This window comes from Bombus impatiens, unplaced genomic scaffold, assembly GCF_000188095.3.
Source record: "Bombus impatiens unplaced genomic scaffold, BIMP_2.2 scf_0640, whole genome shotgun sequence".
Classification (NCBI taxonomy): Eukaryota; Metazoa; Arthropoda; class Insecta; order Hymenoptera; family Apidae; genus Bombus; species Bombus impatiens.
Window position 1 is genome coordinate 2,523,791 of NT_177059.1, and position 24,811 is coordinate 2,548,601.

At 38.4% G+C, this 24,811-nt stretch overlaps 1 protein-coding gene across 4 annotated transcripts in view; it reads left to right on the forward strand.

Moving 5' to 3' along the window:
* LOC100749015 overlaps positions 1 to 24,811 on the forward strand; it is a 140,362-nt gene that overhangs the window by 85,805 nt on the left and 29,746 nt on the right. For 3 of the 4 annotated variants that reach the window (XM_024369789.2, XM_012389229.3, XM_012389227.3), the window contains exons 4-5: positions 11,250 to 11,492; positions 11,757 to 11,987. In XM_024369789.2, the coding sequence (XP_024225557.1) occupies positions 11,855 to 11,987 (133 nt within the window). In that variant the 5' untranslated portion in view covers positions 11,250 to 11,492; positions 11,757 to 11,854. Of the gene's footprint in view, positions 1 to 11,249; positions 11,493 to 11,756; positions 11,988 to 23,828; positions 23,980 to 24,811 lie in introns of those variants that run through there. The other variant, XM_024369788.1, reaches the window with a different exon arrangement.

The window sequence follows — 24,811 nt, forward strand, 5'->3', positions numbered from 1 at the left end:
ATATATATATATATATATATATATGTTCACAGCAAAGTGTATACAGGGTGCTTTTAATCACCTAGCGTGTACCTGGAAATGTATTAAGTCTGTTCGTAGAGAAAATCAGCGCTTGATTGTTTCTCGTTTAACGAGCGTAATCGCGAAGAAGGCACAAAGGACTGTCGATCGAAGGCCTCTTACTTCTCGTATTTGTTGTGAGATCGCTTAAGTGTCGAACGAACGAACAAAGTTAATTTGCGATGTTCTCTGTGGATATCGGCTATGAACTCGAGCAGGGAAAAAGTACTAAAAAGATGGTACTGGATCGTGAATGGTGATTTAAATATGTAATCAAAAGGTTAATTGAAGGGATAGAATATCGTATCTTTTCTTTTAGCCAATTTAACCGAGGGAGGACTTGTATAAACGATAAGTAATAACAAGCTTTTTTGAGTTTTTTTTTTATTTATTCTGACCAAGGAATAATTTCTTGTGTAAAGCAGATGTAATAATTAGGGCGAATAACTAACGAGCGATACGATGTTCATTAATTGAAAATTATTAATTGAGAAATTAAATCAGCCGCTGTTATCGATTTATGCATCATTATTTCGTAAAAGGTTATAAGGTAAATTTTTTTTCCATCGTCATTAACTGCTTTATTTGAACGAAATTATTTAGAAATCCAATACGTATTTATATTATTCGTTAAAAGCGTTGTTTCATTAAAAGATAAATAATCGTGATAGCTCTTACGTTACCATCATTTCGATATGTTATTCACATTTTAGTTTCCATATTTCTGCTTTGGTCTTATAACTACTATCGATCTCGGATTCCTGTACTAATTTAAACAGAGGCTTTATTTCATGTCGTGCCATCACTTACCGTGCAAATAAGTAGAAAAGAGTGCGGAAGATAGCGAAGGAAGAGGAGCTTGTTTGTGCGTTTCTGTTTGCCTCTCGAGACGATTTTTCCACAGAGGATGCGGGATAGGAATATCAGTATTGAATATTTCTTCCTTTCCTCTCGATATCCTTGGCAATCAGCGACAAGTACACACAGTAATCTCTTTCGTTTCTTTTTAACGACCGAAGAAAAATGCTCGAAGAGATCCTGCTTGTAATGTCAATGTGTACTAACAAGACTCTTTCAAACGCTAGTTTCATAATTTATTGGTTTTCCGTAACCAATAAAAAAACATATCTTTTCTTCACTTTAAAGCGTTGAAGTATCAGCAAACTAATAAAATAATCTTTGACGCGTCATTTTTTGAAATACGAATTTCTAATTAAAGGCGCGACTGTATCACCGTGATAAGATTCAAATAAAATTGATGCGAGCTCGATTTATGAGTAACGTTCCATATATTGTGTATAACACAATGTTGAAAACGTTAATGTTGAATCACTATGTTGAAAACAAAATGTTTTCCAAACGGCGAAAGCACGTTGTCAAAGATACCGGAGAATTAGTTTCCTAGCAATTTCGTCAAATTTGCACGAATCATAGCCGATCGTGAAAGGAGAACGAGGGAAATGGCAATCACGCGATTATTAGTTTGTTTACGGCTGAATAACGACAATCATCAAACAGAGAGCATCAAAGGAAATTTCGTCACGATTTTGATTAAAGTATAATTATTGAGGTCGACACGAAGACGACGCCTCCGGTGTCTGCTTGGCGAAATCTTGTCGCAGGAGCTTCGTTTGCCTCGATATTTGTATCTCTGTGCATGTCACTTTCATGACAAACATTTCTACCCTTTGCGAATAGAATTAATGAATACCCCTGGCAAATGTCATCGGTGATTAAATTCGTAAGTAAAATGTATCCGGAAGATGATATCAAATATTTGACTCGAGTCAATAAAATATAATTCTATGATAGTATAAATAACACGATTTTTGACTGTCAATGGAAATCCCGTACAGGAATATTGGAATTTTTCAGACAATTAATAATCTAATATCTAATACGATTAATTAATAGAAATCAAATATAACGTTGAAACGAGGCGAAACAAAGATAGAGATAGTATCGTCTTCGTTTTATTCCTATCATTTTTTAATTGTATCATTTCGATGGATAGAAATTAGAAGAAGGAGAACGAATAAATTTGCAAATATTCGTAACATTTTTCTTTTCGAAACAAACTTCTTGATTTCAAAAGAATCTGCGATAAAAGTATGTCAGAATTATCGATCGATCGTGTCGTAAAAAACGTTCAAATGAAATTGGCAAAGGGTTAGATATCGCAATTTCTTCGTTTCTCTCTTCGAAAGCTCTAACGTCACGACGTATATCGAAGACAAAACGGCGGAGAAACACGGCACGCGGCACCTTTCGAGCGAAACCGTTTCGCGATCGTTTCTCGTACGTTCCCTCGATAAAGTTTATCAGGAGGGGTATTACCCGACTGAATTTTATCGGCGTGCGTGCAATAAAACGAGACCGTAAAACGTGAATCTTGAAGGGGGAAGAGGGAGGAGGGCGACGTTTGTGCTACTTGTCCCGTACCCGCATGCGGCACTGTCTGACGTGCATTGAATTTAATGTCTACGGTACCTGTATCCGGAATGAGAGTGCTACTACCTCGTAAACGGCGTAATGCACTTAAGGCCGCACCGACATGACGCGATTCCGCTGGAAATTCGTTTGGACATCGCAGATGCGTGCAATCGATCCACAACGTCGCTACAATCGCGTTAACGCGTTGTCAGAGCGCGTCACGTTTTCACCTACAGTCGGCTATTCCACGTTTCGCAAAGATCGAATCGTTGCACGGGACCGCCAGTTTCTCTATGATTCAATAGTCGATCAATATCGACATCCTTTCGTTAGAAATCAGAGATCGAATTCGTCGGAACCGTTTCGCGGCGATGCCTTTGTTCGATGTTACTTAACATGGGGACGATCGGTAACGCGAAAGAACGTCCTGAAAAATGGTTAAACCATAGTTCCGATGTGTGTAGGTAAAGATAAACAGGATGGAGAGTATTATTCAATTTAAACGGTTAAGTATAAGTTCGGATGAGTAAGATCATTTTCTATGAGAAGGGACCGGAAGGGAACTGAGAGTTATTTTATGGGTGAGAAAAGATTTCCGACCAACTGTCGTTAAGTGCCCGCTAATTTGCAATGCGTATCACGTACGAGCGTGAAATGCAAGCGTGGAAGGCAATTTTAGCGAAACGTATCGAGCCAGAAGTTTCTTACGATGGAAATGGAATGTTTTTGGCAAACGACCCTCTAATCCTTTGAGCTGTACGAACGTACGTTTACGTCATGCGGTACGAATATACATTTACGTCACTTTGGTTTATCTACTTTAATACGAACGTACATACAACAACCGGCCGTAAGTATATGACGTTTAATACGAATTGGATACTCTTCGCTGCTACCCAAACGACGAACGAACTCCCATTTACGCTTTCGGTTTACTAAATTTTGCTAAGGTGGGGGAAAAGCGAGCGTTCGTTCGTTCGTTCGGTCTAAACTCGCCATCAGTAGCAGTGTTAAAGACGTCGAGTGAAGCGGAATCGGAGGAAAGGGCCTATAGTCGGTACGGCGTGGGCGTTGAGGTCGTCTTGGCAGCTTCCTTCGTTTCAGAGACGAGGCGATCGCGCGACGGAAGCGGTCCGCCACCGTCCAGAGGATGTTACAATTAATGCTGACCGGGGCTCGTTAGCACGTTTCCTTTTTCCTGAGTCATCCCGATGGAAGTCATCGCCGAGGAGCCGACGTTCGCCGCGGGGAACAACGTTTCAGGAGACGCAATCGTCTCAACGTGGTCTTAATGTATTCGCATCTCTGGAAATGAATTTATGGAGTGCCTGGTTTTGTCCTGGGTTGAAACGAATCTATGAGAAGATCGCGTGTTACATTCTCTTAATGTTCTTGGTGTAGGATCCTTCGCAGGTTTGTGCCGTGAAAAAAATCCTCGTCCGATAAAAAAATAAAATAAAAAATATAATAAAATAAAAAGGAAACTTTCACGGTAAATTCACAAACACACCCGTGACAAAGGAAGAAACTCCACATGGCTTTTTCTCCATCGCAATTCTTCTTCGTTCGCTTTAATCGTGTCAGACTTTGTCGCCATCCATCTCGATATTATTTAGCTCTGTCACCTCGGGAAGGATCTCACCTCCATCTCGACAATATCTTTTAGAGGCTCGCAGACCTGCCTGTTTCTCTTTCCTCCTTTTTTTTTCAATAACTTCGACCCTCGTTGAACGTTCCTTTCAAATTGGAAAAAGCTCCGACGCGGATGAGAAGCGAATACTACCTTTGATTCGCGTTGCAAGACAAAAGATTAACGAATAAAGAGAGGTGTTAGGTTGTTAAGGAAAAAATCTAGGGTCGGAAGGGCAGCTAGCAAGAAGGAGAATCGGTTGGAACGCGAACAAACTGAGGACGTGCTGTTTGCTGAAGGAAAATAAACGAAGGCGGTTGGCCGTTTCACAGTTAATTAGATCCATGAAACTGGGTCGTGGCGTGGTGAAACAGCACGCGAGCGAAATTCCATGTTGTTCCTGCTGTTTGTTTTCCCTTTTTATTTTGGCCAGGATAGGTACGCTGTCGCTGAACCGCGTAATTTGCATTCGAGGAAGCGTTCTAACTCCGGCTCAAGCTCGAGTGCTCTTGCCGCATCCTGGATAACGCTCTGGTCTCATTGAACGCGTAATTATGCGGTCGTTTAGTCTCCCTGAAACGCTCGCAAGATGGTCTTTCGGCCGTTTGATACACTTCGTCAGCTTTAATGACTTGGAATTTTTTGTTAGTCTGATAGTTACGACCTGGGAGAGAGTGAATGAAACGAACTTTCATCGTGCTGCTTCTTTTCCCGGATGGAACCTGGAGCTTTGCTTTTAATTCGATGGAGCAACTCCCGATCCGGTTGGTTTTCGTCGTTTTCTCTATATTTCTTTTTTATCTTTAGTACGCGTAAATAGCTGTTTGAAGAAAAAGTAGAAAAAATTTTAATAAATTGCATATTTTAAACTAATCGATGGAAATATTTTCAAAATATGTATATGTTTTTTAATTATTCGTTAACGTTGCAATTTGTGTCGTGAATTAATAAAGTATAATACGTACGTATGAGTATAAAATCATATGTACGATCGTATCATTTTGATAACAATAATTTATTGCTTTTACGCGTATAATGTGCTCTGCTTCCTGACAATTTTACGAAGTGGCTTTTTATATGGCGTTTGCCGCCATTAAAGCGGTTTCGAACATTTATGGTCACGAACAGAGAGTTATAACACGTACTTGCGAATATTTCCCGCAAACAGTGAAACTCAGCCGTTTGAAATCATCGATGGATTTTCTCCACCATCCCGTAAACGATAAAAAGTACATTCATTTCTACCGATAAATGTGGAATAAATTTTAAATTTCACGAAAAAAATACGTGATACTATATATATGACGATAATTAAAGTGACAATTAAAATGAACAATTTAAATTTTGTTTGATCGAGTCCGGTAATAACACAAGAATCCTATAATTAATGTATGATTTCAAATAATGTAACATTTACCTTTAGCTTTAATTATTGTTTTCATACAAACATGATTAATGTCGAAACTACTGGCTCACGCCGAGTGATTCAATGTAACAAACGCTGTTTTATTAATATACAACCAATTGAATATCTTCAAATATTAATTCCTACAATATTCATACAGCTATTATTAACCTCGATGCATCTTTTCGGTCATTTTCAAACCATCTCTTGCTTTTTCCGATATTGGAAAATGTCGAAGATAATATGAAAAAGTAGTTGTCGGAATATGTAATTTTTTTTTTCAACCTTATGTTATACGCGTTCTTAAGCCATTGAGCGTCTTTTTTATTTAGTAAAAACGTGAGCTAGATCGAGATATAAAAATTCGACGATCGCAACAAGGATAATTGCGTACTAATAATCTTTCTCTGTCATTTTCAATCATCTACTTCCTTTGATACGTTACATTATATTTCATTTACGTCTGCCACAACTAAGAAGATAAATATGTTCCAATTGCATTTAATTAAACAGCTTTAAAGCGCATAACAGAAGGTATTAAGCGCTTCAGTTCAGTTATATTAATTAATAGTCTTACTGTTTTTAAACGCTTTTAATCGTCGTTTTCTCCTTCGTAAATTACAAGGGAAATTACAGCGAAACAAAGGAATAAAAGTAGCAGTCTGCCTCGTGATAAAATGAGTGTTTCCATCTATATTGAAACTCGAGCATGTATCGGAATTATAGGAAATTACCTGGAGCAATTTCTTTTTAACGAAAAAGCATCGTGCCGGCGTTTCGACGATGATCACGCGAAAATCAATTATTAATATCCTTCTGTTTTTGAGATGGAGGATCCTGGAATGCGCACGAAATTATATTTCATGCTGTTCGTAGTTGGGTTATTAATATTGACGGCGATGTCTGTGCAGATGTAATCGTGTTTGCAAATCACGTTGTTTATGTACAGGGACATATTAAAATCCGCGACCGGCTCATATAAACGCGTTGCACGAGCAATTTTTATGTTATTTTCCTATTATTTTTTTATTACCAGATAAGTTTAAGGAATAGTATTACGCTTCGTTAATTCATTCGTTTCTACCAACACCTTAACTGACGTAATGTTATCTTTTTCTCGTGAATGAAGATGATCGTATAATTGCAAATGAGCCAATTAATTATCAACGACTTTAAGAAAAGAAGAACTCCTTGTATTTATTTGAATTAACAGCAATAAGAATAGCGATACAGAGTTCTACTTTACTTTATTGTAGAAGCTTTACATTTTCATAATTTATTTCATAATTTACAGTTGTAAAATTGTAGATTAATAAAATAAAGTATCGCAACCTGTCCATTCTACGGTACAACCATAAACGTCACGATCGAACTCGCTCTTATTTGCAACCAGTCCGAATATTTTCGCTTTAAACTCCTACATTCACCCCTTTATCGCAATTTGGTTCGATAATCCGACGTTAATCTGGCCGAATGGAACGATTCAAACGGACCGAGGAAACCGGACAAACGGGTTCGAAATTTGCGTTTTCTATGCGCAAAGCTCAAAATCGCTCGGTGTCCAGAGCTCGAACGTGAAATATACTTGAAGACCGAAGCTGTGCGTATAAAACAGTATGGTCGCAGCTTTAATCCGACCGGACAATGTAAAAGGCGATTTTCCAGGATTAAGAGTCCACTGGCAATTGCTGTTGCACAGGGCGTCCACTTCTGATTGGCTTCGTCCTCTGTATATCTGTGTGTTGCCGATACCGATTGGTTTACGTCATTTCCACCCTTTGCCGCTCGCCCTTCGGTTCCCTGTTTCATACATTCCGTTTGATTAACCGATATCGTTCGCAGCAACTTCCAAAGTTTCCGGAAACACGATCTTCCGGCTGAAGTCCTGTCATATCGATGGCTGCTCGATGGAACGTGATACGTGATCGGCAGTGGAAATTTCAATCGGTGATCGATGCACTTCAGTCGATGTTTAGTGATAATTGTTCTTTGAAATTGATTTCAAACGTGTTATAAAATTTGACAAACGAATTTTATTACAAGATCGTGAAATAGTTGGAATTCGAATATCTCTTTGGCACGTACGAATCTTATGCATAAACTTGTAACGACTGAAAATACTTCAAATAACTTCAAATAATCGCGAGTTTATAGAAAATTTTGTAGAAATATAATTAAGTTATAACAAAAGCGTAAACTGATTTCTGAATGCTAGTCGATTCGAGAAACGATTTAAACGAGATTTTCTCCCCTCAAAGATGTCTGATTGGATGGCAGCGCGATACATATCTCCGTTTCGAATGCTGTTTCGACACGACGCGCGATGTCTACTTCGATCTTCTGGCCTGACGCGCCTCATTCGATTGTATCCATCACGGTGGATGTCTTGTCACGTTATCAAATACGAACGTTTCGATCCAATTAAAAGCACGTTATACTTCCTGCAGCGATGAAACGGAAGAGAATCGACGCGTAACATGAATTTTCATGCGGATTTCGTACTGGTTGAGTTGAAAATCATTTTCCCCGCGTATCGCGACTGGATCGATTCACCTCTCATAATAGGCATTGTTCTGCAACAGGTTTCCTGTAAATTTCACGTGACATCTTCCGTTTGCAGGCTACATCGATGGAACATACTATTCCTGACAGTGGGTGTTTGATTTGACAGCGCATTGTCGATAAATAATTGAGCAAATAATAGATGTTCCTGGTGAAATGCTATTGAACGTAATGCTTATTGTAGAAGCGCTGTTTTCAACGTAGTTAGTGAATACGTGTTTCGTATTTTTTTTTTTTTTTATATTATTATTAATATCTTTATTTCGTATGTGTTGCACATGTTGTTCTTTTCCATATTTATGTCTTTTGTATTTTCTGATATTTCACGTTTCCATACGTTGTTTTTAATGTTTTTTCATTAATCCTCTTTTTATTCGCAAAAAAAGCTTTATTTTCTTCCGATATCATCAAACAAAAGGGTGGATTTTATTGAACATTAACTTTTCATGTCCCGATTCGTCAAATTTTAACAAAAATAAAACGAGCAAATAGTTAAATATTTTTTTTAATTAACAACGCACCGCCGCTCGATGTTCCATCGTTTCATCAAAATGGGTTTGGGGGCTATTAGCGAGACTTTCAATTAACTTCGAAGTAATTAAGCTTATTCTTAAAACAAACGTCTATTTATTTTCCTTCCGTTTTCACTTCGGAATTACCAGCATTGTAAATCCAATAATTATTCAGTTTCAATTGTAGTACTAATGAATTTTCCCTCGTTTATCTAAATACACTTCGCAGCAAAGTAATTAAAGATGATATTTCTCCCTCGAAAGTACCTCAAATACGTTTCTGTCGGTCTTAATAAAACTTTTTAGTTACTCGTTTTATAATAAATCAGAAGATGGAAGCTTCGCCTTTACAACGATCCCTTTTCGCCTATCAAAATTGATATACGATTTTTTGTCGTCACTTTATCACGTTTTGAATAAAATGTGCGACGTTGGCATTAAAATAACCCAAGCTACACCACGATGAGATTGCACGATCCGGACATTTACCTAGTATGAAAAGGTAATTCACAAAAGAAAATTCAATTCAGTAGTGAAAACGTAGAAGCGTTGCCCATTAAAAGCAGCCCGGGCGTAATGTTGTACAATTTCCTTTTACGAAGTTATTGTAGTTCAAAGCTTAATATTTTTTAGCTAGAAGTTAGCGTAAGAATTAATCCTTTAACTCTGGTGCCTTTTTTCGGATCACATTCGGTCGAATAGTATTTCTTAAGTTTAAGGAAAATATGAAAGAATTCTTACGGATATGCTTAGTTTCTCGTTTCACTTTTATGCTAAAAATTTTCTTGGAATATTAGAAGTTCTCTCTTCGATTATAAAACGAGGGTGAGATTCAGATATAAAAAATTTGTACGTAAAGCGTATCTCTTTTATTTTGTTCTTCGGTGAATAATAAACGTATTATATCCGAGTTGAACGATCGGATTTATCCGTCCATATTGTTTACAACGAAACTGTTTATTGTCGTTGCTATTGCTGCTATCGTTATTATTATACGTGCAGTCTGATTGCGTTGGAGACTTACAGCGACAGTTGCGAGGGCGTTTATGGCAATTCACGTTCCCGGATGTCGTCACGCAGTCGAGATTTTCTCTCGATTAAAAATTATCACTGTTCACGTTGCAATAAATTCCACGAACTTGTTACTTGTCTTTGCGCGTTTTATTCGACCATAATTTTGGTTACTTAGTACCGGAATTCTCATATTCATAGTGCTTCCATACTGCGTAACCTACTATGGGTAAATGAAACGTTATATGAGAAAACTAATTAACGCTTCTAACGCCACAGTGTTAATATCAACAATTTAATGATGCTGCACCCTAATTGGTGTCTAACGAGAAATAATAATCATCGCGCCGTATAAACATGAAATATCGGCCTTATAAATCAAATTTAAATAATATTAGATAAAGTAAATGTTAAACGTAGAAATAATAATCGACGCTTTTTCAATATCTTCCTAAATTTTCGTACGAATATCTCGATTAATTTAGTAGATGTAATTCGACGAAAACGATCAATCTCTTCTTCTACTTTCTGAAAATGCTGAGAATGCAAATCAGAAACTCAAACTTATACCTAGTGCCATACTAAATCATACAAAGCTTACTAAATGTTATGCTTTATATCTCTCGAGATAAATTTTTGCCAGAATTCTTACCGTCACGAGTGGAGGCACGTTTTCCATGTGGAATATAGTACCTTGACGAGCGTGTCATAAATACTCGTCGACGGTCATATACATCTTTGTCGTGTGACGCGAATCGTTGTTTGAGGTTATGGGTTAAGGGCGAGACACGGTGTGTCAGGACTTTTAATTTCTGCCAACAACCTTGAGCAAAGAAATCGTAAATTTTCTTCGTCTAAGTGTCTCGTGTGGGTGTGGCACTCTTGCCAAGTAAGAACAAACGGACAATTTTCTATGAATATGATATGAGTGGACGAATATTGTCTCGTTATTGTCTGTATATCAAGATTCTTGTACGTTGTATCGATAAAATTTTATATTTGACACGGACAACCTATCGCTTGTTTCTACCTCGACGTAATTCATTCTCGATTACCATGTAAAACTTGTTGTTAAATTATTCCATACCCCATTGACACAGCTCGCTCCCGCTTTTATTACTAACCAATTTCATCGCTAGACCTAAATTTTATATTTGATTCCGAAAATTAAAATTCATGAAAAGCGATACCTACGTTAACTGCTCTTCCCCTAGAATTTACGAGTCTGTCAGTGTTTCCGTAGCTGTTCGATATTCAGTCGACTGCTACTTCTTGCTTGTCCTAATTTAATTGCTCAGCCCCAAGTTTGCCAGAATCGCGTTAGGAAGTTCATCTCGGACTGTTTTACGCGTGTTCTTCGCAGTTTCTGCATGAATTCGCCGGTGTATAATGAATCGAGCCATACAAAATCCAAGGTTGATCGACTTCATCCAGATATGAATATTTTCATTAGCGAGTAATTACCTAACTTTTAAAAATTGCAAAAATTAACCCTAGAACGGGCACACTGGGATCTTACATGAAAAATACTGGATTTACTTACCGTGTTGGAAAATAATTAATTATAATCTCGGTTGCTGTAATTATTAAATAATTTCGATAGAAAATCTAACGATTGTATTTGATCGATTTGTAGAATGGACCATGAAGGAGTGCAGTGTGAGCTGGTAGTAGACGAGCGATCGTCCTCTCGGTTAGTGCCTGGACGGTCATCAACGGGATTCTACAACGCTGAATCGTTCACCCTGCAGGTGTTGCGCACGGCAGGTACGAAGTCGACAGGTGCAATAATCGGGGTTGACCCGGTTGTTGCCGCCGGGGCGGCGATGCGACGATGAGCTCGTTGAGGATTCAGCTATCCCTCTACACCCGACCAGAGGTTAGTATCGATATTACTTGCTCTATATCCCGTTAATATTTATAGATAATTCATTGTTTAAAGACAGTTTTACGTAATTTTCGTATTATTCTTATTTAGAGAATTTTCCTATATTATCGTTCCGCGGAAAGTTTAATATCTTTATTTGTTATAAATTTGCGTATAATTTCTTCTATTATACAACCATTTGCCCCGCGAAAAGTTCAAGCGAATTATTCTGCATTTTGAATGAACAAAACGAAAATCTATCGAATGTTTTCGTAGCCCCGAATAGTAGCAAGGCCGGGTCGCCTCACAAGCTGTCGTAAGGTCGAGCACAGAGGAGCGGAAGCTGGTTCAAGGCCGATATTAGTTGCTTGGCCATGGACCTCGAGGCGAGGAACGGGACCGGCGGTAACGACGACGAGGAATACACGAATATTTACTTCATCGTTGGGGATCGTAGGGAGACGGTCACCTACAAAGCTGATCAGGTCACCGACATGGAGCTTAAGGGCAAGTCTATTTAATTAATTGATCTTTCAGTAGAATCTCGTTGTCGACATCTCGAAATGTTTTCGTCCAAGTCACTTTTCATTTTCATTCCATTCTTAACTTTTATCACTTTATCTTTAGCGAATTACGCCGGAGGATCAAAAGTTACTTCGGCCATGTTCTTTGATTTACCGAAGTTTCGTTTATTTTGCGAAATAAGATTACAGTTAGCACGATAGGATTCATTAGGATTTCAATTCGAAATCTTCATCTTTTTCTTAATATCATAAATGCAGGTTCAAAGCATCGTACAAAGATTGAAAAGATTGATCGTAATTCTAGAGACCTTTTAAGAATCAAGTTTCTTGATATTTACGATCGAGATATTGCTGTTGATCTCTTAAAATCGACAAGCTAACGACTAGTTCTCTGAAGAGTATTGCAAAGCAAAGAAACATTTCGCGAAGAGATTCGATGGCTATCGGTTTGGCCGATTGGAGCTTTCCATTCGAAGCTGACGACAGCCATCGAAGCATTCATCCTCTCGATAAAGATTGAGATTGCTCGATGTAGCTCTACGAATATTCGATATTCCTCGAATCTAACCAATTATCGATCAGGTACGTTCTTCCCAAGGCGGAGCCAACTCTGAATAAAACCTTCCCTCAACGCTGTTCGCCCACCTTTTCAACTCCGCGACCGATACGAAAGGGTCCCTATAAGCACTACCGAAATTATGTTTGCACACATTTCAAACCGTGACCTATCGGCCGGACAATGCCTCCTGAAAATAACCTGCGAGGATCTAACTTGTCAATCAAGTCTGTTTCACCCTCTCTTGTGCGTCAAACGAAAAAGCAAACAAGGGTTTATGTTCGCTTGCCTGTTCGAGCCGATACTTAGAGGGAAATTTTGAGGATGCTGCGTAAGATGTTGGAAAGCTTTATGAAATGTATAAATATTTGAGCTTATTACGTTTGAAGAACCTAGAGACAACGAACAGCTTTGGTTTTTCTTATGTTTGAGCTTGAGATTTATTTATATTGTTATTATCAATTTTATTGTATTTTATATTATCATTTATTATACCATTCATTTTGTTTACTTTCTAAAATCAAGTTCAATATTGTTACGACCGTTCGCGATCGCGAAGAAAACGCGTCAGCGAGAGGCGTAAATTCTCGCTACGATTCGGTTAATCGACGCCGCGAAGTAGTCGTTCCCCTGTTTCGGTTAAGATAACAGAGGTGGTTAAGATGTTAATCGACGTCGCGAAGTAGTCGTTCCTCTGTTTCGGTTAAGATAACAGAGGTGGTTGAATGAATATGACACAGTATAGTAAGATTATTCCAACAACTTATAACGAAGGCAGTTACGCTGGTGCGTACGTACGAGATGAGTGAGTGACTGATCTACGGGTGTGTATACCCGGTCGAAGGATGTTGATCGTTCGAAGGATGTAAAATCAGTGATGTTCGGTGACGATGCTGTGGCGGAGGAAAGCTAAGGATGGGTGTGTCTAGCACACGGGACCATCGGACTTGTCGGTGACGATTTTGGCTAAGAGAGTGAGGGAAATAAGCTTCGTTGTTAATTGGTTAAACGAAGGGTCTTAACCGCCCTCGAGAGAAAGTGGTTAGTGGGAGGAAAGTTGCATCATACGCGAGAAAAACTAACTTTCCCTTGCCAAGCCGTAGTAGACAATAGTCATTAATAATGCTTCGGAAACAGACGTTTGATTGGTTTGAAGGACCTCGACTAGGAAATTCCTGAGATTTATGGAAGGTACTTGAGACTATTGAGGGTATGCAGTGAGTATCCGAAGACATCTGGTTGCCCGCGGTGTGTGGCCTGGGCTAGGTAGAGTGTTACGCGACGTAACAAATGGCAACGGCAGAAATCACTTATTAACATAAAACGACCAAATCAGCAAATAATAAACATCACGAAAAAGATTATTAGAAATATACAGTTGCATTCTATTACCGATTTACAGTATTAAAATGTTAACGCAGACTACTATTACAGTGTTGTCATAAATCTCAATGCAAAGCTTGGTATGCAACAGGTTTTAATGCACGTTCACTTTTATCATAAACGCTCATAACCGAACATAACGGATCTCTTCCATTTCTGAGGATATTTCTGTCCATATTAATTTTAATACGCAAAAATTAAATATGAACAATATTTTAATTAATGATTGGAATTTTGCTTCTATATTTTTTATAACGATACTTTATCAATATTTTATGAATAGAATATGAAGATATCATGTGAATATAAATTGTCCGAAGCTTTGCTAAGTACTTGTAACAATACTACAAAATTCTTTTCGGGTACATATCTTTTGTTATTATAGGAGAAATTGTTCGATATGCCAGGCTAGAGAGATATAACATCAAAGATTATTTGCCATCTGAACGGCGGCTGACACGATGTAAATGCTTCGTATCTGTCGTTATGTAATAAAGAAATATCAAGGTGAAACACACATGAAAAAGTTAGAATCGCACAAGTTGGCAAATACTACTTTATTCGGTAACTATATTTACTACGAACTGGGTAAGGAATGCAATTTCCGGTCTTATGAACGTTTTAAAATACCTGACTTCGCCTTGAAGATGCCAAGCTGGAACTGCAACGTAGCAAACTTAATTATTTATAGTAAAGAGTTTTAATATTACTTGGGTCCCCTTTAAACGGTATTCCCCTTCGATATTGTTACTCGAGGCCGCTATAAATTCAATGGATGGGAAAACCTTTCAGAAAATGCAAGGACTTCCAAGTAAACTAAGGGAGTTCTTCTACACAAGATTGCTTGATTTTTCTCAACGGAGACTCATATGAATAGATATATCCTGCTTGAAGAATTTCAAAGGCATCGAAAAAATACACTTCACCTTCTACATTTCATATTAAACCTACATCTACTCCAAAGATGAAAATCAAAGGAAAGAGAGATAACCTTTGTCAGGTAGTCCGATAATGTTGTCGTAATAAAATCCAACTTAGGAAATAAGCGTGCATTTTAAATCGTATATCTATATGGCAGATTATTGTTAAATTTACCTCGAGGAAATAATTCACGTTCAGAAACTTTTCCTTAATGTATTACGTAACGTAATTTCAAACTTCAATGTAACTCGACTTACTCTTAGCGTTTCCTGAAATGGTTTTCGAATCGCCTCATAACTATTCCTTGTATTTTTCTCATTAACGTCGCATTCTCTTTGCAAAATTCGTTTCATCGTAAAGCGGCGACGTTCGTTTCCTTTTGCGATCTTGCGAAACTCATTTCTCTGGTTAATGGAAATTACGAAGTTTTCTGTAACGATGTCAGAAGCCGCACGTACCAGGAATTTCGTTAATTTCACAAGGATTTCCTTGGTTGTCGCGCGATCGTTGTTGCCGACATTCGCGTAAAGCTTTCGAAACGATCTATGATAGCTGCTGGCGTGTTTCATCTTCTATTCCCTGAACTATGAAAATTACCTCGGCACAAGTGCATCGCCGAGGTAGATTTCTTGGTAGTTTGCTCATTGCCATCTTAATCTACTTAGGCCACGCGCAACTTTATACGGCAACCAGCTATACACTCGCATACAGCTACCAAAGGTAATAGATCGTCTTAATCGTCAAACTGTTACACCATTTTCCTTGCGCTTATGAAATTCATATTTTGGGCGTCTGATCAGTGTCGTCTTGATCTACCGATCTACGCTTAGTCGTTAAAAGTGCATTTAGGACAAACCAGTCAGTGGTATAGTATGAAAACGATACGGATGGTCGCAAAATATGTGGAGCATATCTGTGGCCTTAAAAAGGTAATTTAATAATACAATAAGTTCTTGTAAACGTGAGTGGAAATAACGTTTATTTCTAATGTCTGATCGAATACTTCATTTCGATATCGGGGGAAGTTTTCCCCGCATAAAATCTAATAATTTTCTTTCGTAATATTCTTCGTGGTTGATATTCATCGATCACGAATCATGTCGGGGAATTGACTACGCTTTCATCGAAATGGAAACAAGCAGTTGCATTTAAAAAAGCAAAGGTTACCTTGAAGTCTCGGAGGCACACCCACGTAGATAGAATTTGCGAGCATCGTAAAATATCTCCCTTGAAACGAAGCAAGTATCGGTTGAAACATTTTTTGAAATAATCAATAGTTCGAGAGATAATCGAGTGTAAATTAAATGAACAATCTATGTACGATATAAAATACATATTACGCTCCTTTAATTGTCATTAATGATAAAAATGCTCGTTTACACCTTAATTTTACTAAAGTGAGAGAAGAACGATCTTTATCGACGTACTTCGCGTATCACAGTGTTCTCGAGTGTCTGACCATTTACGCCTCGATCTACTTGAACCGCGGTCGAATCAACGTAACGCAGCTCGGTTCTCAGACCTGACGATATTTCAAACTTGCTTAATTAAACAGTGTTTCGTTGTTCTGTTTAAAATAGTTTGCCGTAATTGCCGCATTACGAATTGCGACGAGCGAACTCGTGTCAAAGTGCATCGCGTAATTAGGGATGATAATACCATTACAATTTATGATGGCTTGCAAGCCGGTTAGTGGAAATTGCCGCACCGCGCCGTCATGTCATTACGAGGAGCTGGAGGCATCTCAAAGGGACATACGCGAAACAGAGTGGCTCGTGTCAATGCCACAAGAAGTCTTTGTGCCTCTGTATACCGTAATTCTTCTCGTCGTGCCTCAGCCTTGTCCTCGAACTCGTGACAGACAATCTTGAAAGGAAACGGCTTGAAAGAAAACCCTCTATCGATTTCCTCTTCTATGCATTCCATGAACATTCCGCGAATATGTCTCGTGTAAACGTACGCGAACACGATTAATCAATAAATTCCGCTCTGCATGAAAGTCTCTTAGTTTTTCTCAAACACCTCTCTTGAACGTAGAAGAAAATGGAAAGTAGAAATTGGATTGTAGGTTGGTAGACGTATGTTGTAGAAGTAAGATAATATATAGAAGGTAGTGAAATTATAAGATGTTATTTTTGCATGTTTATGCGTTCCCTTCAGGACACACGAACATTATCGTTCATTTATGAATAATACGGCAAACCAAGAGCGTCGTGGAAGATTCTTCGAGAACGAGACTGATCGTTTTTGAACAGAATTGTTACGATAATAATTTAGTAGTTAAGTCTTCTTTAAACCTCTTTGCTGAATAGTATTCTACTGAATTTTCTACGTTAAACATTTCACTCGAAATTGACTTTAATTTCGAGGTTGAAACGCGGAACATAATTCTCATGCAAATATCCCTGCGCAATCAATTTTGAACCTCATCGAAATCCCTTTAATCCACGTATTCTCTTTCCGCCTAAATTCCACCGAATCCGGCCTAATTGCGATCCCATTTTTATTCCGGTAGAAGTATCTCATCTAAATGGCTATCATTTCGTATTTCCTTCTCTGTCGTTCGCTGATGTCGTTTCGACGACGATTCACGAATAGCTCGTTCCTACACCCACGACCCTGTAATAGACTGATCATTTGGTCGATTCCAACCCCTTTTGTCGCATCATCCCCTCCATATAAAATTCACGAGAGGCGAGTTCGCGTCGCCGATATATTCTTTCTTCTAGTTAATTAGAAAGCTTTTCAACGAGATCGCTGGCCGTACCGCGAAAAAATATGCAGACGATGCCCTGACGAGAATCGATATCGTTCGTAGGGTAAATTGACCCTTATTGTCTGGCCGTCGTCACGAAATTTCCGTTCTCTGCAATGAACTACTAAAAATAGCCTGCCGGTGGTTAGATCGAACATCATATCTGGTTTTAAATTTAGTTTAAATTTGACTTGAGTATTTTTAGGATGAATTTAACAGAATTTCCCCTTGAACTGTTTGCTTAAGGAAGCTTGCCCATCAATCGTCGGTGTATTGGAGATACTAACGTTATACGAGTTTTAAATTATTTATTTTCGGGCTAGGAATAAAGAGAAAGACTTTCAATCGGAGTTAGAACACGAGAAGGTTTTAAAGTTCTCGCGCACGTTCCGTTCTTGGATCTCTGCCTCGAGTTCTCAAATTTTTAAATTCCTGAAGTTAAAGCAAGTATTATGTATAACAGCTTGAGAAGTATTTTTAATTTTTAAAACTTCTTCGGCTCTTACCACTGGAGTAAGATGATATTCAGTTTCATTCTTCTCGTATTCACGGAGGTAATTGGAGTTTTAGGATACAATTCAGTGAACAGATAAATTCGGAATTACACACGCCATAAGATAAAACATAATTCCTACCAATAAATAACTAATGACATGGTTAATTGCATTGTTATATCGGTTGAATAAATCGGTCGTCGAGCAGTCAGTATCGTAATCGTAATTTCGTTGTAATTGCCAGCTTGCCAAATTATTGTTTCATCGATACGACAATCTGCTTGCAGTATCGATGAGCACTGAAATGTATGTCCAATCATATCCACTTTCGTTTACAACCTATTAAAAAAAAAGAGAGAAATTCAATATGTAGATATTAAAAGCGGATATAAAAGGAAAATCCATTATTCCGGATCAATATACTTTCGTATCTCAATAAAACGTTGTTCAATTAAAATTATTCGCGCTTTCTGTGATAATTAACGAAACCGTATCACGGCTATGTCATACTTTCAACTGAACAATTATCACGGGAAAGCTCGTCTCTCTTCACGGTTTTAATGAGTCCGACAAACAACTGCACCCTCGTGGTTATGTCAAGTTGTCTTTTTCATGCACCAGCCTTGGGAAATTTATTTTCACGGTTCATTGTTCCGCTCGTTAACAAATTTCTGGATTAGAACGATTTGTGGCGTATGACGCAAACTACGAACAAAGCTAACTGGAAATCATAGGGGAAAAAATAGGAAAAGCGATTTAGAATGGAATTTTGACCAAAATTTTGATCCTCGTGATATTTTGTATATTTTTGATTATTTACAAAAATGTTTAAGCTCGTGCATTTTTAAAACGCTTAAAGTTGCTTATAAACCACTAAAAAATTTATATGTATGTACGTTTTATTTATTGTACAAAGCATTTGAGATTTTTGAGTGATTCAATCGTAAATGAGTAACATGTAAATGAAAGGGTCGGCAAAAATGTACTTATCTTCTTTTGTGCGCTCTTGAAATACAAACTTTTCTCGGTCGAAAACGAGGAGGATTTACACGGTAACGGAATCCATATGCGCATAATCTGATATATCCATGCTTTTTTATATGCGCTGCATGCTCTGTACAGATAATTCCGCGTAATTAGCGCTCGAAATCGTCGGTCCGTTCGAGAAAAGCGTTCGAGAGATTTTCTTTTCAGTCGTTTAGACGATTACGACTCTTGCCTATTTAACTGGAACATCGAAGCGTTTGCGAGAACGCTTGCGCATTTTACGATAATGGAGTAATTCGATCCCTGAACGTGTACGTACGAAGAACAACTTCTGCTCGTTTCAGCCCGCGATGGATTTAGTGCGTGTATACACAGTATGAAAGCTGTACTAAATCAAAATGCGATTGTTTGCGTTACGCTATTCGCATTAATATAACACGCACTCAGCGGATAGATAATTACGATCTGCGTCGATGTTGATGGAATTTACAGCGTTTAATGGAGGCGGGTTTTGTTGAAATTGGATAAGAATTTCCGATCATTGCTACGTTTTTTCCATGGCTGTGGCATCCAGAACGTTTTCTTTCAATTTTTACGTTTTCCTTGCTTTTTCCTTTTATAAAGTGGTTGTTGATAGCTAGTGGTCTTTAGCGTTGACTTTAATTAACTTTTTCGCCTGACCGTAAGATGAAATTTTCAAGATTACGCGGTAATTAGGTTCCATAATAAACAAGTTCATACAGATTTGAAATATGATTAGTTTTTGAACGATAACAATTTTCAACCGTGTCTCTTTCGTTCTCCGTGTAAAGTTCGCTAGAATTTCGTACCGTATCGAAACGTATGGCGCACAGCCGAACAATTACGAGTTTAGGGGCGGTTCTTACGACCGCATGAATTTGCATATTCACCCTCGTCTAGACGACGCTGGAAATGGTAACGTTCGTTAAATACAGCACCGTGCCAAAGTTTCGCGTCACTTCCCACAAGCAATTGCTTTGAAATGGACATTAAAATGCTTATTTGGTATTTCGAATTTTGTCATAGTTAGAACGATTAGGGCAAATTGAAGGAAACTAACGCGCGAGAAAATATAAAATGTTAAAAAATCGATACTCGTTATAATATTCAATGTACCAAAACAATCTCTGCTCAGCTTCTACTTCTTTATACAATGCGACACGTTTAATTTTTATCGTATGACCACTCGGACAGATGGTGTAATTTCTGTACAGTACTGTATGACAAGGCATATGCGGTTTTCGTGCGTTTATGAGGTTAATTGGTACAATAAACCGTGTCTATATGTGCAAATGTATCGATTAGAGGTGAGGCTGGCCTCGTATAACCCCACCTCGAAATCAATCAGACCGAACCTACGAGGATCCTTTACCACGACCTCGAGCACATTCGATACATGCCGAGAGTATGGCAAAATCGAAGACGTTTTTTTGTACCTTTCTCGTTTCAAGAATAGATCCTAACCGAAAGACTTCTCGTTAATTAGAGTCAGCCGTAATCGATGGTCGCTTGGAGAAAAAAGTTTTACGATAATTTGTCTTGTTCATTTTTTATTAGACTGTTTGACTTTCTAATCAACATGCGATAAGTATTATTTCTTCTCTTTTTTTTTTCAAGCTGAAGATTCTTACGATGATTGATATAAGATTTGATATGCGACGTTTGAAGAAAGTGTTTCAAGTTTAATCGAGTTAGTTCAATATTTGTGTGTTACGTCTAGTTTTTCCACTTCTGATAATGATGATAATAATGTGATAATACTGTGTCACGGACTCATGGATGTACGAACAATTTAGAAAGATTAGATAAGATGAGATACGAATGTTACTAATGATGAAAAGAAGCAGGCTGAGTAACTGAGAGATAGATAAGTAGTTTCCTCGAGAAATTGCACGTGGCGAGAGTTTAGTATATTTATGATTCTTGATCAATAACGACCAGTTTTTCTTACGCCGCCTCCGCTTTAATACAGTTGATCCTAATATTCTATTTAAAGTATATCGAATAAATAAAATAATGAAATGTTACAACGTGATACTGCAAGGTGTAATACTAGATGAAAGGATTAAAATGTATCAAATAAATAAGGACAGAAAATATTCTTTTTCCTGGAAATTTTCTTATTTCGAATCTCGTACAATATGCATGAAATTTGAAAAATATTATCGCCATTCTATTGTTCTCCACGTAATCCTTCATCGTATAAAGTGCATCGATACGTAGCTCATAATCTTAGAATTCATGTTCAAGGGTTTGAAGTGAATTTTTATTCCCCGTGAATCGGGATGGTCTTTAATGATGGGACACTGTGAGAAACGCGCGAACAGCAAGCAGTGTTTTGCGATTTATGAAAACATTATTTGTTTGACATTTCTGCAATATTCTGTCACAGCATCTCGGCTGTCAGCTTCGTGGTCGAATGCCGTGTTTCCATTTTAAAACCTCGCACAGCTGTATTTCCAATCGGCTTTGCGACCGGTCAATCTCATAATCGGACATTCTTTCCCTCGGTCCGTGAACATTTTCTCTTATTTTCCCCGCGTGTTTCAGCGTCGCGTAAAAAGTGCAAGAGGATTCTTCCACGAAGAATCATAAAGTTTAACCTACTTGGAATATTAATTTTGTTTCTTGCTTGCCGGCGATTAAACTCGTCCAGACAGCCGTAAATATAATTACGGCGTTTAGGTGCGACAGAATCAGATAGATTTACGCGCTCGTGGCAATGGTCGTAGTAAATTATTCATACGTTGGATAAAATAGAGGGAACGGACTAAGAACGAACCGTTACGTCAAAATGGATGAGAAAAAGTTTGCTTCGAAAATTTAGATTATGCTTCGTCCGATAGTAACGACTTTATTTTATTTTATCTTGATAGAGGTTGTGTCTTTTCCACAGAGCCGTTCGAAAGGTTAGGTAGACTTTAAAGAAATAAACCAGGAGTAAAAACAGTTATAGTATATCCAAAGTCTAAAGCTTTCATACCGTGGTTATAAAGTTTCCTTCTTAAGTCTCTTTCTAAACTTTCCTCCTCCAAGTTTCCACATACCGTTCGTGTTCGTAGATACCTTAAACCTTAGCTTTCAGAAGCTGTGCACGTATTTCTAGAATTTTTATTTCCTCATCAACGTGTTCACGCGTCGCTCACAAATCTTTCTACTTTTAGACAAATGGATATTACAGTATTTTAAAATAACTTAAAAACTAAGCCAGCAACCACTTTGAATCTAGAAATGTCGTTCAATAACGGCGATGCATCGAAAGAAATATCTAAGAGAAATTTTATGGAAACTGTATAAAAATTGTTCTTCCTGGAGGTAAAAACATATTTCTTGGAAAGCGAGATTTAACAGGAAAACTACTGACCTCTGATATAGGTATACTTAGCTATATTACGTATAGATTAATTAATTGAAATAATTGTAATAATAATTGTAATAATTGAAGTAATTGAAATAATATTTATATGACGTTTTACCATGCTCTTCAAACACCTCTATGTACTGTATTCGTACTTTTATAGAAACGAAGTAATCGGTAAGTCGATTTTGCAGTGTGACAGTCTAGTCCATTGGAAAGTCCCGGAAGCAGCTCTCGACTGTCGACAATTTCGGTGCACTCGATTTCCGGTCAGAATCGTCGAAAGTTGGTTCGCGCTTCGAACGAAAATCGACAATGATTGCGCGTCGTACTGGGTTTTACCTGCGGTCAGGATGTTTCCAGTCACCTCGCGTTTCCAGTTCAGAATTTAAGCATACTAAAAAAAGATTTACAGGAAACAAACTTTTAACTTGAAATCGTTTAACAAACTTTTGGTCGGTGATGTTCTCGCGAACAGGATTTTTGTATATTTTTTTTAGAATCGAGAGAAGAAATGGAAAATATCTTGCACCACATTTTAATAGTTAATACACGCTATACAAATGCTTCGCGTTTTAGAATCTTTTCAGAAATCCAAAGCATAATGCGATGTTATTATCAGATTAGGTAACCCCCTTCATTTACGCTGCTTCCTGACACGTTCTGGGAGGAGAAGTTGACGTTTCGGTCATCAATTTCGTATAACTTTATACGTAATTAATGCGCGCTGTCTCCATGTGTCTTAACGAAGTGAACTTTTCATGCACTGCCTCAGTATATAAACATAGTTACGTGATCGAACCACAAGTCGTCGATCAGTTAGTCGACTTGGGTCCTGCATTAGTCGTTGTTCGAGTGAATTTTACCAAGCTCGTAGATATTCCTCGGTCACGAACGAACTTATCGTTTCCCGAATTTCGTCAAATCTTGATTCGAGGATCACGATAAGTACAATTTTTACTTTTAACCATCTTGCACAACGATCGAATAATTTGAATGAAATCGGTGAGATCGACGTACGACGGCACAGTTTCTCTGTAGTGTTGGCTAATTACAGGGTCGTTAAGCGTACACGGAGGATGTAGCCAATCCATCTATACGTTTATTTTCTAATTCGTCGACGTATAATAAAAAGTAATAGTAGCACCGGGACCCGTAGGAACTCTCGAGCGATGCTTTCCGACCGCAATGGCTTCCTACACCTCGTACCAATGATATTGGCCTCAACAAAATAATGAATAAATTGAGCGTGGGTCACAATAAAAATATAATCGTCCGCCGTACATCCATGATTCACGTTTCATTATCCTATTAGAGCCAATGGACGGTCGGAAGATAGCTCTCCCCCTTCTTTCGTTCTGTATATGTGCCACCACGTTCGTTTCGTTTCGTACGGAGCCGCGTCGTGTGAGCCTGGACAAACCAAGCCGAGAAGATCTGTCGCTCGCGCAAAACCTCTCGCGCGTTCAATCGTGCAAGCAGTCGAGCGAAAGAGAGAAGGTAGGAAGACCACTTTGATTTCCATCGGTGTAGCATAAGTTTCTCGAGCTCTGTTCGTCGACGCTACGAGGCAACTGGGGTGGTGGTGGTTAGCTAGGAGTGGGCAGAGGGTCGAAGATGGAGCTGAGATATTTTTCTGCGATAGCTTTATTAAATATCGCAAACGGCGTCGAGCGAGACCCATTCCGACGAACGACGAAAACGTTCGTTTTTAGAGCAATTTAACCTCGTTTCAGGTGAATCATCGACTCGCGTGCTTTGCATCGCTTCTACGCAGGCATGTGCACGACGTCGTCGATCGGTAATTCGACGTTCGTTCGTTGTTTCATAGGCATTGGGTGGGTGGATGGTTAAAGGATGGGCAATAATTTATGGAATCGACGATTCGTTCCGAAACGCTCTCTTCCGCACTTCTTCTCCCTTACCTTACCTTCCGTACTTCGCGTGTGGTCGAATAAATCTCGAGTGCTCGAGAACAGGCTCTCGAAAACATTGGAAAGAGGCACACAACGCGATATGTTTTCTCTTCTCCCTTCCTTTCTTCCGTTCTTTCAATATGAAATGTGATTGTCGAAGGAAAACTAAATGGAGGAGAATTTATACGCAGGTTAGTGGATGTTCCTTTATTGCGGAGGATCGCAAACCACTTCCTAAGTCGCTTAGCCCCGGGAACAGCGTTCGCAAAGTTACGTTCGCAAAAAGGAACACAGGCTTTCGAAGTTTTAGGAATGCGATTCTATCGATGCAATTGCGAATTCGAATTACAACTGGCCCAAACAAGTTTAAATAAGTTGTATTGGGAATTACTTTCCCGGGTTGTTTCCGGCGAGCC